Below are 17,977 nucleotides of genomic sequence, written 5' to 3'. Positions count from 1 at the left end.
ACTCCAGGGAGCAAGGAATGAAAAGCTGTTGTTCGGGGTGGTCTTTACTTATGAATTCCCCACCCTGGGGTGAGCAGTTGGGTGAAGGAGAGCAGCTGTGCTTGGTTAGAGACAAGGCAAAAGCTAATAGGAACTCAAAGCTGCTGGAGCCCAATTTACCCTGATTTAAAGGTGCTGGCCCAGGCTAGAGGCCTGGCTGCTCCACAGTAGCAAGGAAGTGTGCTGTGCCTTTAAGAGCCATGTGGAATGTGTTTCTGCTTCTTTTGAAAATAGCAAAACAAAAATTAAAATTAAAAGGGAAAAAATAATAATGAAAGGAGGAGCCCTGGCTCAGTCTACATAAGAGAGAGGGGGAAGGAAATGACCATGGTGAAATATCCTCTGTGAGGCACTTGATTAGAAAAGTCTGCTGAGAGACAAGCCTGAATTCCTCAGATATCTCCCAATTTCATTTTATGCGTTGTATGCAATTCCTCCTTGTCTTTGGCACGGAGAACTTCTCAAGACTGACAAGACACCCACTGCTCTCATTCCACTATTTTTATTTCCAGGATACTCTTTCAGGCAGCTCTGCATTTCTTTTTTTAGCCCTGTGTTCCTTGGGCTCTTCGCACCATGGATTAACTCCAGCGTCCTTTCCTGCAGTCTCCCATTACACGTCTGGGGACCTCATTGGTGAAAGTGCACCCAAAGTGCCCAGCTCAGCAGAAGCCCAGCATGGTTCCAACTGCTACCTGCCCTTTGCAAGCCTAGAAAATACCACTGTCTCCCTTTTCCATGCCCCCACAGGAGATTGCCAGGATTTTTCCCTCTATGGACTTTAAGATTCTTCCCGTCCCTAGAAAGATTCCCCTTAGCTGCACCTAGCAAGCTTCAAGGAGCAACAAGTTCAGGTTTCAATGAGATTTCATCCCCCCTCCTGCTGCACGCAATGGCAGCATGCCATTGGTGTCAAGATAAAGGTCTTAAGACCTGAAAATAAATCTGAGTTGATAACTTGGGCACCTCAACTCTTCACCATCTTTGAATTTCACTGGAGTCTTGATCCTAAAGGGTGTAAAGATCCTGGGTCATATCCTTAGGTGGCAGGTGTGATTGCATTGCTCTCAGTGATGCTACACTAATAAGCCAGCAGTGAAAAGCTGGAATGGGTGTGTTTTGCTTCTTTTTTTCCCTTCTCTTTTCTTGCTGTGCTTAAGCAAATACCTTGTGGTCCTAGAGGAGCACTGTGGGGTCTGCAGCTTTACTATGTACTGCTTTTCATTTGGGTGAGCACGGCGCCAGGGTCAGAGCCCTGGCAGTGTTGTGAATCCTGGGTTGTTTGGCTGTTGGCAGCTGTACATGCACACAAAAAAGGAAGCACTTTTAACCTTGCAGCTCTCCTGACCACACAGCTCTTGGGTTGGGCTGCAAAACCCACTGAGAGCTTCTCTTCTGGGCCACAGCCTAGCTGCCTTTGAGGGTCAGGAATGCTGCTCATTTGGGTTGTGGGCAGTGCAGGGAAAGGTTTATTTGTTTCAAAGTGTTTTCAGCAGTGGAGTGTTTGTAGTGCTCTGAAGTTTCGTAAGAGCTTATTTTTTAAGAGAAACAAATGTTGAGCTGGTTTTAAGCTGATGGTGACCCCTTTACCATTCTTGTATTTTTCCCATGGGATCTTTAAAAGGGAAAGTTTCATATTTTTCCTGCAGTCCATGAGAACTGCTGCCTGAAGGCCTTGATTCTACTGTGTCCAAACCAGCAGAAAGGTTTTCATGGTGTTAACAAGCAGGGCTGGACTAAACTGGGTCTGCACTTACTCTCATGAGAATCTCAGGGCTTGTGCCTTGGGGACACATTTTGACCTCAAGGGTCAATCCTTTCTCCTTTGAAGTAGGAGGGAGTTTTACATGTGGGGTAGTGTGAAAGTCAAGCACTTCTGTGCAGTGAGTGAGCAGCTGCACACTGTGGGAAGGAGACCACATATCCAGCACTGTCTCGCCTCACTCCACTCATGTGTGGTGCCGACTGCCTCTCAGCAAAGCTGTACAGGTCTCTCCAGACTCTTGTTTGCACAGTGAGGACAGCAAATGCTAAAAAGTCCTTTGTGCCCTGGCCGCCTGCAGCATGGTAGAGCTGGGACACCCCAGCACCCAGCTCACAAGAGATTTGCTGAGTTTCACCTGGGCTGTGGGAGTTCCCTGGCTGCAGGCTAGGGCTGATCTGTGTCTGTCTTTGTGTCCATACTATCTTTCATGAGAGAAAGGGTTATACGGCCATGGTCTGTCCCTGCATTTCCAGCAAAGCTCTCACTCACTTGGGCTGGGCTGGGCTGGAGGAAGAGGAGAAGAAACCATTCCTCTGGGGTCACCCATTTGTTTACTGCTTGCCTGAGTCTTTAGTCACTTTTTGGACCCAAACACCAGTGACACACACTGCCTAAAAAACCAGGCTGGAATGCTCTCTGGAAAGCAAGCCACCATCTCTCAAACCTTAGTGTGGGCACCACTCCGTCGCTTCACAGCAGTGCCTCAGCAGCCTGTGAGTCACAGAGCCTGATTTGGGAAAGTGTGTGCAAGCACGAGCAAGCAGCAATGAGCAGACTGTGCAGTGGAAGTGGCTGATGCCCTCAGTGGTGCGTGCACAAACACTGGGCACAGGTGGGTCTGCACACACCCTTACATGTAGGGGCATGCAGGGTGCCAGCTGGGCTGCCAGAGGACGGAGGATGAAGCTCAGTGACAGGCAGCTCACTTAGCATAAACGTCAGGCTCTAATGGGCATTTGATTTGTCAGGGACACTGCGCCCTCCCTGTGCTCCTGTAGGACTCACAGTTGCACAATGCTGTTGAGGATGTGAGGCTTAATTGAGAGGATGTAATGGCTGGTCCATTAGAAAGGCTTCAGAAAGCAGGCGGAAAGCTTGATTCTGGGCAAGTGTGGGGCTTTATGCCTTTTGAAGGACTGATTTAGAGACTGAAATGGCAAGGACTTGGCAGGCTAATTAACACATAATCAAAATTGAGGGGATTTTCCAGCAGACACAATGATCTAGTTAATATAAATATTAGCTTTATGGAGGATTGACTTCGTTTGGTAAATGAAAGTCTGTCATTGAGGAGAGGCCTGTTACTGAAATTACAGCAGCAGCCTTTTAAGGTGAATTTGCATGATTTGCCAAAAAAATTGAAAATATAATAACTATCCAATTTCAGTCTGCATATTCATGCAGCTGCCATTCCCTTGCTACCAGATCCCCTGAGGGGATCTGAGAGGATCTGCTTCCCAGGAATGGCAAAAGCTGATGCAGCCTCCAACTCACATGCCCCAGAAGAATGGCAGGATCAGGCCCCACTGGGATGTCCCCTTGGCTGTGACACAGCATGGTTGGGGTGGTATTCGGGGCTATGCAGGCAGCAAGACACTGCGTGGACCAGTGTTGTAACCTATGGGATTTGACCGACAAGAGGTGGCTGCTGTTGGAGTGTGGTGTTGCCACTAAAGCACGCTGTGAAATAAATTCTGCAATGAAGAAGAGTGCAGTGACCTTTGGAGGGACATAAGTGAAGGCAATTCAGCGTGGTCCCTCCGTGGGAGCGGCAGCTGTAATTCAACAATATCCAGTGAGGGGGAAATGCAGAGGGCATCTGAACACTCAATAGTTGCTTGTGTATTTGCTGCCCAACATGTTTTGCTGGAACACCTCCATATGTTCTGCTGAGATTCATGAGGGAGGGTGCTTTCGTTGGGAGAGAGGGTGAAACATGCAGGACCCAAGCACAGGCAGGCTGACCTTGCAGAGAGGGTGGCTGCTGTATCTTGTGCTTGCAGCCTGACCCAAACTGTGAGGCTTCATCCCCCGCTGCCCTTAATGTTCTCTCAGATGGCTTCCTAGCAGGAGGGGACAGGTGCGCCAAGAGGAAACCGCGTTGGGCAGATGGTTGGTTTGCAGACCCCAGCTGGTGATTTATCCGGGACTCACTGCCATACACATACGAGGGGCTCTGCCGTCATCTGGCTGGGGTGGTTCCATGTTCACACTACTGGCTCCCCTACATCCAGATGATCCCATAAATCTTCCATGAGATTTATGCCATAGCCTCAGTTGCAAAAGAGTGGTAAAATGCCTGAGCAGGTTTGTCCTGCCTTTTTTTGAGCCAGTGCTTTGAACTACCAGTGCCAGTTCTGTGGGGGATATAGCTGTCGTGTTAGCTGGAATAGAGACTGCAAAGCAAAGTTCTGGGAAAGAGATTAAAATGCATTTCTGATCCTGGAAGAATTGATCAGCTCATCGTTGCAAAGTTCCCTTCAAGTGTTTTAACAGGGAAAATCAGGCTTTCAGGTGCTTTCTGTGCCAAAGGCTTCCATCTACTCTATCAAACAGAGTGACTGCTGGAACCACCAGGCTCCCACATGCTGTTCCAACAATTAGCTCCACAGTGCCCTTATTCAGTCAGTCTCAGCAAATTCGTGGGGCTTTTCCGAAGGTCCAGCTAGCCATTAGAGTGATCCAGTCATTTCATCTTCAAATGACATAAAAAGTCATACCTGCTTGTGCTCAGCTTTTCGCTCCAGAAACTGGTACCAGGAGTGAGAGCATATGGTGCCCAAACCCACTGCTACTTGCAGGGGAGCAGCTGGATTCATCACCTGAAGACTAAGCCTTCTTGCAGCCCTTGGGACTGCCAGTAGGTCCTGGAGATCTCTGTGGGCCCCAGCAAGAGTTGGGCAGGGAGCACAGGAGATGGAGGGTTCCCGAGGCTCTGAAAGATCCTGTGTGGCTGAGGGGAGCATTGGTTTTGGCTGCAGTTGAGGAGTTTCTTTGATTTCACAGTCTGATAGGAATGGGAACAAAGAGAAGGGCGGTGTCAACCCTGGCAGGAGGGATGTGATTCAGATGCACACTGGCTCTTTTGCTGAAGTGTCAGAGGCAGCAACACTGGGTCCCACCAGCTCCCAGGGTGCAGACCATGGGAGGTGTCCAGCTGCACAATTAGTATAGTCCCCTGAGGTCAGCTGTAGGCTTTGGGTGGATCTAAGGATGGCTCACATCCCTGCACTCAATCAGGCTGCCTAGGCAGTGGCACCAAAGGTTCGTCCTGAACGTTGAGGATCTGGATTTGATCATTCTTGAGCCTGGCTGGTGCTTTTATTAAAGATTTGCCTGTGAGACCATTTCAGCTCGAGATAAGTGTATGACCACAGTCTGATATTCTCCCTTGTTTGTTGTTGCTGGTTTTTTCTTGTTGTTGCTTTTTTATTTGAAGAGGCTTGTAGTGAATTACAAAAAGAGGATTTTAATTCAGGAGACCTTGATGACTTATTATGCCTTATCGCTCCTTAGGCATGGAGTACAGCTTGTTCTTTTTTTTTCTTCCTCCACTTGTTTATCTCCCACATCTCCTCCTCCACTACTACCACTCTGAGGTAAATCACAAGAACACTCCTCCATTAGAGAACGGCATGGTACTTTTTCAAGTGATTTCACTCAAGCAGGAGTGGGCAAACATACTTTCATCTTTTTTTCTGCTACTGTTTGTTGGCGTAAAGTGCCAAGTGACCCAGGTACATTTCACAGGTACTGGAAAATGTTGCTAAAAAATGTTGCTCTTTCTTTACGTGGCCAGTCAGGGACAGATTTGTCCTTCACACAGTAAAATCAGTGAAAGTTCATAGGAGTGGATACACTGTTGAAATATTTTGATCATACATCCCAGGAGTCGACTGTTGTCAAATATTCCTGTTGTCTTGTCCTAAATTTATTTTAGAAACCAACTCACAGTGGTTGGTTTCAGTTCTCTGGCAGTGACAAACTTGCAACAGGGCCAGGGCCAGGGCCATTGATAGATCTCCCTTGGGCTGGGATGTCACCTGATTGCTGAGCAGCAGCGAGGCCAGCTGCCGTTTCCTGGGTGGGACCTGTCTTTCAATGGATTCCAAGTTCAGGTCTCTCTGGTTTAAGTTTTGAAGGTGTTCTGAGTGTGCTTTGCAAACATTCTAAGTGCAGACACTGCTGTTCTTGCCATTGCTGTGGGCACTGAAACCGCCGAGGGAGCAGGGCAAGCAGGAGGCAAGCTGCTGTTCAGAGCTTTGCCCGTCAAGCACAGCAGGCTAAGAGATGGGGAAAGGAAGCAACAGACCCTTCATTGCAGTCCTGGGGCAGAGATAACCCTCCTAGGCTGTAGGAGGGCTGGCACATTCTGGCATGAAGCACCAGAGGCACTTGCCCACCGTCTAGCAAGGGCAAGTATGTGCATCCCTCTGTTGAGCAAAATACAAAATCCAGCAATATCTGTAGTTGGCCTGTCTGTATCGCCTTGTACTGCAGGCACTGCAGTCAGAGCAACCCAAGGGACTCTGTCCTGATGTTGGTCATGATGGGGGGACAGGTAAGGATCACTTGAGGTTAACTTGGCTTTCAGTCTGTGCTAAGGGACTTCAGACATCCAAGCTGCAAATGGGAAACTCCTTGAGGAGGCTTCTCGTCAGAGAGGGCTGGAAACCAGTGATTCCAGATGAAATCAGCTGTGCCCAGGGATTTGTATCTGTGGGCTTTTGCTGCTATTGGTATTCAGATCAAATATCTCCAGTTCCAGTCTCAGCCTTAAACTTCCCCTGGCATATCAGACGTATCAGATCTTCTCCTCGAGGATTGACAAAAAGCATGGCACAATTTAAATGTAGTATTAGAGCAAGTGAATCCTCTGCTGTATTTATTTTAAATACCTTCAAGTTTGCAACCGCCCAGTCATCACCTATGCATGGTTCACTCATTGGGACCACGTCCTTCCTCTGGGCTGCGCTTTAGAGGCTCTTTTCCTGTATTATGGAAAAACTGAGAGCCAGGGTTTCGTTTTGATGTGTGTATCCTCTAAACAAGAAGAGTTGTCAGCACCAGCATTTAGAAAAACCCACCTCAGGCTTGTTCACTGAGCAAGCTCCCAGAAGAATAATACACATACCTCCTGCCAATGCAATTATTGTGGCATCACTTCTTCTGACGGTAGCTTGCTCCTGCTCTTTAACTTCTCCTAATTATGTCAGTCTTCATCGTACCATTTTCTGGTTTTGCTGTTGGTCTCCTACCAGAGGGTGGTGGCTGGTGAGGGGAGCATGCTACTTGATGCCTTGCCTGGGCTGCACAGGGTGCAGCAGTGGCACAGCTGGATGAGCATACAGAGGGTGCTGGTGTGAGACCTCACTTCTGCAGGCATGGGGCTACACTGCCAAAGCCACCTGGCAGGAGGTGAGACCCTTGTTGCCAGTGGCTGCAGAAAATAATATAATGGTGTTTTCCTCTCTGAACAGATGTCAAGAATTACCTGCAGCTGCAAAGCAGTGGAAGGCGGGAAGGACAGCGAGCCCGACTCATCAGCCCCACCATCTATCTGCCCCAGAGTGCTGTCTGCATGGTTTTCCAGTACCAGGCATGGGGCAGCAATGGGGTTATGCTACGGGTCTGGCGGGAAGCCAGCCAGGAGCACAAGGCACTGTGGGTCATCACGGAGGACCAAGGGGAGGAGTGGAGGGAAGGTCGCATCATCTTGCCAAGCTACGACATGGAGTACCGGGTAAGATGCTCAAGAAAGGTGTGCTAGGCCAGGTATACATCTACAGCATCTTGATTTCAGTGTTTCAGAGCCAGGGCCCGTTCATCATTAGGGACTGTGGCTGTTTTCATTGTGTTTCTCAAGTTACCATAGTAACTAAACGACAGTGTTTGTTATTCTGAGAGTGCCTGTCTTCTGCACAGACTTGGGCCTTTGTTCAGCCTGTTGCCTTTATATTCCTCAGATCTCCCACTTTGCAAATACTCTCACTTTTTTTTTTTCATTTTGTTTTGTGCATTTCTGCCCTCCAACTAAAGGTCATCAGATAGTCTGACCAGAGGCAGGCGTTCAGCTCTAGGGAGCAAACCCTGCAGCCAGGAGAAGTGGAAAGCTAGGAGGGAGCAGAGCCAGCTCTTAAGGGTGTCAGCAAACAGCCATTCTCCATCCTCAGCTGCAAGTGCTGACATGGGAGAAGGAAGAGGGAACGTGAGCTCATTTGTAATTCCGCTTCTCAGATATCAGAGGGCTGGGTACAGTGCTGCGGGATCAAGGCCCTGTCCCACTGTCAGGAGGTCAGTGGAAGAGAAGGGATGAGCTGAAGGGAGGAAGGGAGCTGTGCTGCTCACCACAGCTGCCTGAGACCCTCTGGCACAGCTGTACCAGCACCCCGTGGAGAGGCTGCTGCTTCCAGGAGCATCTTTGGCATGGTTAGCCCTTCTGGACAGCGTGATGTTTGCCAGGGAGCCAGGGCTACTGTTGTCACTTGCTAATGAGCATCAGCACAGCATCCAGCACTCTCCAATGCAGAAGGAAATGTATTTGCAAGCTTGAGGCAGCATTTTAATGACCACCCTGCTGGGGAGCCATGCTCCAGCCAGATCCCAGCCCTGATTCTGACTAAGGGAGCTGCAGCTGTCAGGCCACTGACCTCTCCAAGCTGCTGCTTCCCATGTGGCTTGATGGCCCGAGGTTGGGACTCACAGCTCAGACACTCCATCCCCTGCACAGTCAGATGCCTAGCCCTTCAGGGAGGTGTCCTGGGCAGGCTGATGTGGATCTCAGGCACCCCAGATAAAAGGGGACACCTAATATGGGGAGAGGAAGTTTGTGAAATACATAGCCCTAGGAAATTATTTGGACCCTTAGAATCATAATATCACTAAGGCTGGAAAAGACAACCAAGATCATCAAGTCCAGCTGTTAACCCAGGCACCACCTTGTTCAGCATTAAAGCGTATCCTCAAGTGCCACATCCACATGCTTCCAGGGATGGTGATTCCACCACTTCCCTGAGCAGCCCATTCCAGTGCTTTGAGAGTTGGCGTGGAGGTATAAAGCACTGGAGCTGCATGGCTAGTTTGCATATATGGGTTTGGCTTTTTAATAAAATACCAGTAAACACAATATGCCTATATAAGAATGATGGGCACTGGCTGACTACTTTGTGTGTTAAACATGAATATATCAGCATTAGCTGAATAACAGCATCCTTATGTAAATACTGCAAGTGTCTCCGCTCAGCAGTTCTTAGAGCTAACGACTCTACTTATTTTCGTAAATATATTTTGCCTGTGATTAAGTGGGAATAAATTGACCCTTCTCCTCTAACATTTCAATACTTCTTACGTAATGTTGCTGGGAACATCACTTTATGGTTAATGTAGCCGTGCATTTTGTGCCCTTCCCTTCCTTTTTCTGATCATAGCTTGGTTGATACCATGGGCCAAAGCTGCTGCTGCTGCTGTAACTCAGTGTTATGCCACTTGAACCATTTGTATAAGGGCCAGAGGGGTTCACTGAGTCTTTATTCCTTATGAGAAGCACTTAAGTGAACAAAATCAAGCCAAATGCTGCCAAGTAAAGATCTCTCTGCCAAACCGGTCCCTGCACATCAGATTTCCCTGGGGAAGGGGTGGCAGAGGCAGAGCAAGGAAGCAGGACTAGACTCAGGTGATCCACGCGTATGCAGGGATTTCCCCTCACTTTCCCTTGGGAGCAGCAACCACTCTGCTTCCCAGCTCAGCATTAACATTTCTGTCCCAATTTCTCACAGATTGTGTTTGAGGGATTTATACGCAATGGCCACTCAGGAGAGCTCGCCCTTGATGACATCCGGCTCGGCACTGACATCCCGCTGGAGAACTGCATGGGTATGTGCTGCCTCTGGCCATGGGGTCAGGGATGGGGGTGGGGGAAGCTGGGGCTGGAAGGCCTTTGCTCACAAGGTGTCAGTGGGACACCTCTCCTCTGCTTGAGTTACCAGGAGTTTCTGGATATCAGCTGGGACATCCCTTGCCCATTAAAGAAATGAGGGGGACTCAGTCTCTGCGGGACAGGAACTCTGCCTGCGTTGGTGTGAGAGGAAGGAAGCACGTCTCTGCCATGCAAAGCCAAAAGAGCAGCACTAGCAGTTACTGGGGACTATTCTGTGTGATAACAACATACACTGAATTTAAAAGGAAAGTGCTTGACAAAAGAAACCAGCTGTCAGTCAGCATTACATGCTTAGAGGGGCTGATGAGTTCAAAAGGAGTCTTCTCTAACAAGAAAGAAAATAGCAGAGGGGTTTTACAGCAATGTTAACAGAATAACAAAAGAAATTTTTGTCCTAGAATTCACTGTTCCTCAAACCAGGCCAAAAGCCAGGTGGAATAATTCAATGTAAAAGACAGAGAGGACTTGGAAAAAAAAAAAAAAAAGAGCAAGAAAAGATGTGTCCAGCAGTTTGCTGGTGGAGCCACATCCCTACCCTTTTCCTCTAGCTGGCATGTCCATGCAGGCACTCTGATAGCTCTGGTTGCCATCTAGCTTGGGTGTGGATTTAGAGGTATCCCAGTGGATCATGGGACCAGCAGTATTCAATTAGTGGGATCTGTGCTGAGACCCACCCATCGTAAATAGGTCCTACTCTTCTGCACAACCTGGGGGGGCATGTTTTACTGCTAAATACCTGCAAGGTGTCTGACCCATCCTGAATGGAAAAAGTCAGTGGAGCAGAGCCTCTCTCCCTTCTGGGCTTTGAAAGGCCCCATTCAAGGAAGCTGCTTTCCTCTCCCCCACCAAGGAAGGATCCCAGTGCCTCCTTACTCAAGCAAGACAAACACACTCTTCAAAGAGGGGTTTCTCAGGGAGGAAGCACCAGACAAATTGTGATTGAGAAAGGCTGGTCCCATGGCTTGCCATCGTGTGCAGGCAAGCAATGGCAAAGACGGTGCAGTAACCAGGATTGATAATAGAACAGAGGACTAGGACTGCCCCAGAGATGCTCTTGAGTGCTGAGTCCCAGTTTCTTTGATGCTTTGAACTCTGCTGGTCTCCCATCTGCCAAAGGAGCTAATACTTCAGATGTCAAATTCCCTGTATTTAAGGCTTTACTGTGGTGTTTTAATCCCTTGCCTTCTATGGCATTAAAGAGAAGCAAGACCAATGATTAACACTAATAGCATTTCCTATCTGACTTCTTTTGAGCTCAGCAATTCACCTATCTCCAGGGTTACTGTATCTTGGGCCTCATGAACCTAAAGCTTAATATTTCAAAAACAAAAGCATTAATAAATTACAAAGTTTCAAGCATTACCAGCCCTAAAAATAACACCAAATTGCTACACAAAATTATTTTTCCCAATCTAGGAAGTTGAATGTGGATCTTATAACCCATAAGGAACATTTGTTTCAGATCATTTCCAGCAAAGGGCTCCCACTGCAAACTTTAACATAACTAAGGGGTCATTTCCGATTTCACCAAAATAATAATGAAATGGTAGAGATGCAGTGCTGCTCTCTCTCTGTCAGAGCCATGAGAATAGTTGACTCCAGCACAGGCTACTGTCTTTTCAAACATAATCTTTGGAAGTAATCTGACTCCTTTTTAGCATGAAAGAACGCTAATAAGTCAAAATAATTTTTTCCTTTGACAAATGTGTCATTCGCATTTTGAACCCGAGTGATGATTTCCTAACACTCAGTCAAGCCAGTCTGCTTCTGTGACTCACAGGCATAATGCAGAAGTAATCTAAAAATAATCAGAAGCCTATTACTTCTGCGAGAAAGTAATCAGTAGTAAGTAGCGATTATTGCTTTTCAGATCCAGTAATTTGTAATAGATTACTTCTTCAAAGTACCTAGAAAGAAGAAAAAAAATCACTTGCTTTTGTTTCTTGTCACTGTGAGATGGAGAGCAGCATGGCATCACTGCCCAGAAGTAACATAGTTCCCATGTGAATAACAGTGCCAGAGCTGAGCCAGAAACCAAACCACTTTGGGAAATTTAGGGGGTTTCAGGGTTTCATCACTGGGCCAGGTGAGGCTTTGTCATTGGATGACTCAGCCCAGCCAGGATGGATCCAAATGACCTTCAACCTCAGACATATTTTTCTCTTAAGTCTGTGTCTGAGTTGAAGCTTATTGCGTCTGGCTGGTCCCCAGCTGAGCCGGGTTTCTCCCCGTCCTGGTGAGGTTGGCTGATTCTCTGTGCTGTTCCCATTGAGTGGCTTCTGTGGGGCACAGCCACATGCCTGCTCCACTTGGCCACTGCAGATCAGTAGAGAAATGAATGAGGGGCCTTCTGTGTCATACTCCCCTCTCTAATACTAGTTTTTGTTTCTCCTCTGCAGAACCCATCACGGCTTTCCCAGGTGAAAACTCATACTTTCCAGGTAAAACTGCACTTCTCTCAGTGGTTTTATTCTGCTGGCATGGGCTTTTACATTGAAGGAAAGCAATGTGTGTGCTTGTACAAACAGCAAATGATCTGAGCACTGAAATGGCAAGTGTGTACTAAACCTCCCCCGCCACAGCAGCAGGAGGTGGCACCCTGTGACTCCTGCTAGGTGACAGGGCAGCCAAGCATGCAAGTCCCCCTGTCTTGGGACTGAATAGCACTAGGAAACCATCACAAGAGGCACTCAGCCTCCTGAAGAGCAGCTAAGCTCAAAATGGGAAGGCTGAGGAGTAGTTTTCAACTGACTTAAATGGAAAAAAAAGTAGCCAACCAAAGTGAAATCTGGTGGCAGTAACTCACACTGGGAAGATGGTTCTCCGGTTCATAGATGGTCTGGCAGTGGTGGTGTTTGACATGCTGGTGAAAGAAGGTGGGACCGGTCTGCTTGGAAGGGGAAAGGAGTTGGGAGGTAGAAGTGGGAGAGCAAACTGCCATGAGGAGCTCTGAAGGTGACAGTCAGTAAAAGGAAGACAAGGTGAAATGGTGCATTTAATAGCTTAATACTAGCCTGGAGCACAGAAACCAGCATTTCTCTGATCAAACCTACAGAGTAAGAGAAAAGGTGAGGAACTCTGAAAAACTGCCTTTCCCCTTGAGCAGTCAGTAGGGTTGCTGTTTGTCTTGCTCTGGGGTGGGAAAAGCTATCTGCTTTTGCAGAGAAGATGAGTTTAGTCTGAGGGGGGTTCCCTGTGTTTTGATTTTGGATTTTGTTTTCCTGCCTGCCTTTTCAGCAATGTGTCTGAGGGTTTTGTTGTGATGAAGAGCAAAGTTGGGGCTCCCCTTAACTTTAAAGTTGTTTTGTCAATTCAGTCAACATGCCCTTTGCTTTTGCTTGAACGTGATGTCTGTACTCTTTCCCTCCCCTACTATGCTGGTGAACTGTAAGGTATGGCTGGACTCTACCCTAGAAGCAACTGCGTTTCCATGTGGGCAAAGCTGTCTCTCATGGGGTATGTGCACTGGGATCTGTGGCAGTAAAGGAAAAGTAAACAGACTGAAGTCAACTCCATCCCTAGGGATGCAGGCTGTGGAGTGTTGCCAACGTGAGGGACGAGTGCAGGGTGTAACACTGTATTTTACAGTCATACCCATACTGTAACATCTAGGAATTTAGGTTTGCTTATTTATAGGCTGCTTATTGATCTGATATCCAGGCTTGTGACGTTACTGAAAAGCTGCTGCAGTATTCTCAGCTGACAGTTAAAGCCTCACAACCCTTCCTTACTTACATCGTTGCTCTGTGTTCTCCTAAGCCTGGTCTGGTATCTATTTTGTGAACACCATCCTTGTCTTTTGTTACATGTGTGTTATCTTCAGTTTGAACCTCTCTCTGGATCCTCACACTGAGTCTGTTCTGAAGTGCTGCTAACTCATGTTGCTTCTTTTTCCTTTCACCCCCTGCCCTGCTGCCCACATGCCTCCATTTCCCCATCGTATTCCCCAGGGTACACTGGCTGGGTAACAACAGTGAGGTCCCTGACCAGCATGGGCAGATGCTGTTAAAGGCACACCTCCCCTTCACACTGGAACTTGTCAGTTTGTTCCAGTGGCTCCTGCCCACTCCTGGCTCCCTCAAGGACATCCTAGGATTGGTCCTAACAGGGGAGCAATTGCAGCAAAAGGTTGAGAAGGTTTCCCTGGATGACAGGCAGGAATGGATGGCACAGAGGGATGGAGTGACCTGGGAAAGAGAAAAATGCAGAGGGAAAAGATGAAGAAGTAAGACTGGAGGCAATTACATGATAATAATTAAAATGAGGGAAAGACAGAGATGCCCAGCAGAAGGAGAGGGTAAAATGAGGGGAAGAAATCCCTGGCTGGATAAAAAGGCGTTGGAGAGGAAAAACTATGCAGAAATTACTGAGATGTTCTATAGCCCCCACCCCTGCAATTACATGATGAGCTGACAAAGTCAGATGCCATTAAAAATAATAGCAAATCCTTCCTCTCCTGGCTTGTGAGCAAAGCTGAAAATATGCACCTTACAGGCTCCAGGATCACAAGGCAAATAATAAGAAGAGAACTGCGTAGGTGGAACACATTTCAGCTAGTGGGTCGGGATCTTACAAGACCAGTAAGTGTGTTTAAACTGTGCTGCAATTGAGAGTTGATGCATTTCACCCTTAAAGAAAGGGTATAACAAGTGTCTGGAAGCAAGGAATTAGATAAATACCAGGCTAAAAATAAGAGATGTATTCCAAAGAATGTGGAGGCAAACCATGGGAAGAATTCGCCTTTGGGACTAGTGGATTCTCTCACACCAGGTGTCTTGAAATCAAGATAGAGATATCTTCCTGGAGAAATGACAGGTAGCAGTTATGGGGTTGAGGCTGACACTGGTTTTGTAGCATTCAGATTAGATGAGTGTAATACTTGATTTCATCTGTGCCATCTATGAAAAGTCCAGCTGTGTAGCTTGTCCACAGCAGTTAATGTCAGTGATTTCGGAAAGGAATATTACCCGTGACACACAAGTGGCAGAGCAAGGCAGGCAGCCCTCTAGGAGGTTCTCTGGAAAGGATTTTCTCCTTTTCTTCCCAAGATGACTTATGCTTTTCCTTCTTTTGGGTTTTGATTCTTGCTGCAGAGCTCCAAAACTGATCCCTGTAGAGTCTTCCCTATTGGAAAGAGGTTGGGGCTGTACCTGGATAGGTGGGAGGTGTGAGCACCAGCAGCACACCCACATGAAATATCCACCCTGTAGGGATTAAATCCAGTTTCCGTTGACTGATGTCCCAAGCTGTGCCATAAACACAGCAGCCACAAACTTGACAGCAACAGCGGGAGGCAGTTCTTTATTAAGACGAGAGCACTAGTGAATAAATGAGGAAGGGCAAGAGTGTGTGTGTGTGGCGGAAGGCAAAGGGGAGTGGAAAAATTATTAAGTTAGGAAGATGGATTTTTTTTCCATCTCCCTGAGCAATGAACTTTTCCACTGATATAACAGAAAACTTGCAGAGAGCATTAGAGCCAGTAAAAACAGAGCAGATAACATCAGTGCTGTGTGCTGAGTGGATGGGCAGCTATATTTAGTGGCTGGCAATGTAAGGAAGAACAATCATTAATGTTGGGAATTGGCTTTGTTAGGGCTTAGAGACAACTGAGTGTGATTCCTTAATGACTTCAGTTGCTAAATGAACTCTCCAGACTTCTGCTATCTCCTCAGCAGGGCCATGCAGTGCGGAAATGGGGGCTAAGGAAGGGCTCTGCACCACCCCTCATGCTTGCAGCCCTGGCTGTTGCACAGGGACATCTGGAGTGGGTCAGGGCCAAGCAGGGGTTGGCTTCCAGCCGCTTTGAGATCCTCAGGGATCCTTCCCACAAGCAGGATCATCTGGGGCGCATCATGCTGCTTCCCTCCATCCCCAGGCAGACAGCGGTGCATGGGCAAAGGGCAAGGGCTGCAGGCTGGGGACCATGGCACATGCTCCTCTAGGGTCAGACCCCCCCTTTGTGCTCTCAGTCCTCCAGTGGACAATATACAGCCATCAGGAGGAAACTTTCCTCCTGCTCTGTTGAGACTCAGGAGCTGTTGGCATCCCTGGCACCTGCCCCCTTTCCCCACCTCAGTTTCCACTGGTGGGGCCTGGTGCATATCAGTGGTGTGAGAGGCTGTTCACCCATAAATCTCTCACTGGAGCAAGGCGCTATGTAAGCAGTTGTGTCACTAAGTGTAAACACAAGTGGCCTCTGCACAGCGAGCAGCCCCACAATCTTTGCAGGGGTCAGCCCTGCACCCTGGTGCTGTCAAGCACAGGCAAGGTGTTGCTGATCCATTGGGAATGGTGGTGGGTCACATTTGGGTCTGGGGCGGCTTGCCCAGATGGATCTGTGGTGGGAGACAGTGGCGGCTTATCAATGCAGCTCAAGGCAGCATTGAACATGCTCAGCCTCATAGGGAGCAAGCAGCAGTCCCCATGGGGTGTCCCACACTGCCACCCCCCATAGAGACAGATGAGGGGCAGCAGCTGCTTGGGGAAGCGCAGGGATGTGCTGCTTTCATTCCCCCCACCAGGGTAGCCAGTGGAGGTAGAGAAGGAGATCAGAGGGCTACCTGCTCCCTCCCTGTGCTATCCCCAACACACAGCCCACCCTGTATCCCTGTTCTGCAGGTGCCGTTGGAGGGCAGGAGGGACAGGACCACCCCCATTCCTGATGGCAGGGGGCAGCTGGGGTGAGATGGGTCGAGGGTGGCATATCTGGCAGTTAGCCTTCTCCTGAGACATCCGAATTTATTGCCTTCAGTGACAAATACGTGGGTGGTTCCCAGCCTCCTGCTCTGTAAAAACAGGATTTGTCTTGCCTGTGTGGGGGTTTTTTCTAGGTTTTGAGGGGGTTTTTTGTTGTAGCTCTTCATCTGGGTGAAGTGTTCATTCTTATTTTTACTCCCTGTGCCCAGGTTTTGAGGAAAGGGGAGGGAAGGAAAGCCTTGTGAGTGGCAGAGGAACCATCACTTTGCCTAATCTCCTGTGCTCTTAGCAGAAGAAAAGCCATCGCCATCCCAAATTTCCAGCCAGTGGCTCTGCTATTAGGCCAGTGTTTGGAGGGGAGGGCAGAGGGTGTGCTGCAAGATGCCCTTGCTGCTAGCAAAGCTGAGTGAATCCTGAGCTGTTTTGTATTTTCCCCTTGGCATCCTCCAAGTCTGCTCAGGAAACCCAGCTGGGGTTTGGTTAGCACAGAGCTCATTGATATGCTGACACCAAACCCAGGAGCCCCCAAAGTTCTGCTGGCCAGCACCTAGCCAGCGGGCTGCCCCCCTCAAGCAGGCCAGGGGCAAGAGGAGAGGGTGAGCAGATTCGGGGGTCAATGTGTTCTGCATCAGAGCAAACCCTTCAGAGAGTTCCCTGGGGACTCCAGCCCCCTTGAAATAGCCAGTAAATAAATGTGATGCAAAAATGCATCTCTCCATAGTTATTTACAGCTTTCTCCCACAAGTGTTGCTGGGGAGGTGAGAGCGGCGTGTGCAGGAGCAGTAGCGCAGAGCCGGTCGCGGGCCGTGGGTGTGAGCCGACCCTGGTGCTCGGTGCCTGCAGAGCCGCATGTGTGGACATGCTCTGTGGACAGGTGGTGAGGCCCAGCGTGTCTGATCAACAGATGTGTGCTGAGCTGTCCCAGGATGACCTGGGAAGGGAGAGCAGCGCCTTGCAGCCATGCCCTGCAACATACTACAGCTGCAAGAGTAGGAAGGGTTGACCATCGCTGAGCTGAGGATGGGTGCTGCCTGCCCTTGGATTCAAGGGAGGCACGTGCTTTTCCAGCCCTCCCTAGACATGTTGCTTAACCAGCATGAATTCATAATCCTGGCTTGCTTAAGCTGGAAAGAGCATGAGTTTCTTATATGAGTGTTGGGTTGAATTTCGCAGCCCGTGCCATGTAAATAATTATAACCATCCCTTCTCACTTTAAAAAATAATAAGTAAATCTGTAGGTCTGTGAATGGGGCACCTACTGAGACTAGATCTGTGTGCAGAGCACTTTCAAACAGAGATCTTCTTCTCTGTCTTTTCAGTAAGAACAACAAATGCTTCTCCTTGTAATCTCTTTCCCAGTCTCCTGTAGTAACTTCCTTGGCCATCTGAGATTATGCTTTTCTTCCAATTAGGAGCATGATGTTTTTTGTCACTGCTTGACAACATCTGCCATGTGGAGACAAAACCAGGTGGCTGATCTGGAGATGGCCAAAAAAAAGAAGGGAAAAAAACATTTGTTGATGCCAGAAATAACAGTAATA

The 17,977-nt window shown here is 48.3% G+C and overlaps 1 protein-coding gene across 3 annotated transcripts in view; it reads left to right on the top strand.

Moving 5' to 3' along the window:
• NRP2 (neuropilin 2) overlaps positions 1-17,977 on the top strand; it is an 88,796-nt gene that overhangs the window by 56,051 nt on the left and 14,768 nt on the right. For all 3 annotated transcript variants that reach the window (XM_027636915.1, XM_027636914.1, XM_027636916.1), the window contains exons 13-15: positions 7,285-7,547; positions 9,580-9,676; positions 12,140-12,181. In XM_027636915.1, the coding sequence (XP_027492716.1) occupies positions 7,285-7,547; positions 9,580-9,676; positions 12,140-12,181 (402 nt within the window). The remainder of the gene's footprint in view (positions 1-7,284; positions 7,548-9,579; positions 9,677-12,139; positions 12,182-17,977) is intronic.

This window comes from Corapipo altera, unplaced genomic scaffold, assembly GCF_003945725.1.
Source record: "Corapipo altera isolate COAL_440 unplaced genomic scaffold, ASM394572v1 45, whole genome shotgun sequence".
In the NCBI taxonomy this organism is placed as follows: Eukaryota; Metazoa; Chordata; class Aves; order Passeriformes; family Pipridae; genus Corapipo; species Corapipo altera.
The sequence above is the reverse complement of the archived record's forward strand: the minus strand, read 5'-3'. Positions and strand labels throughout refer to the sequence as shown.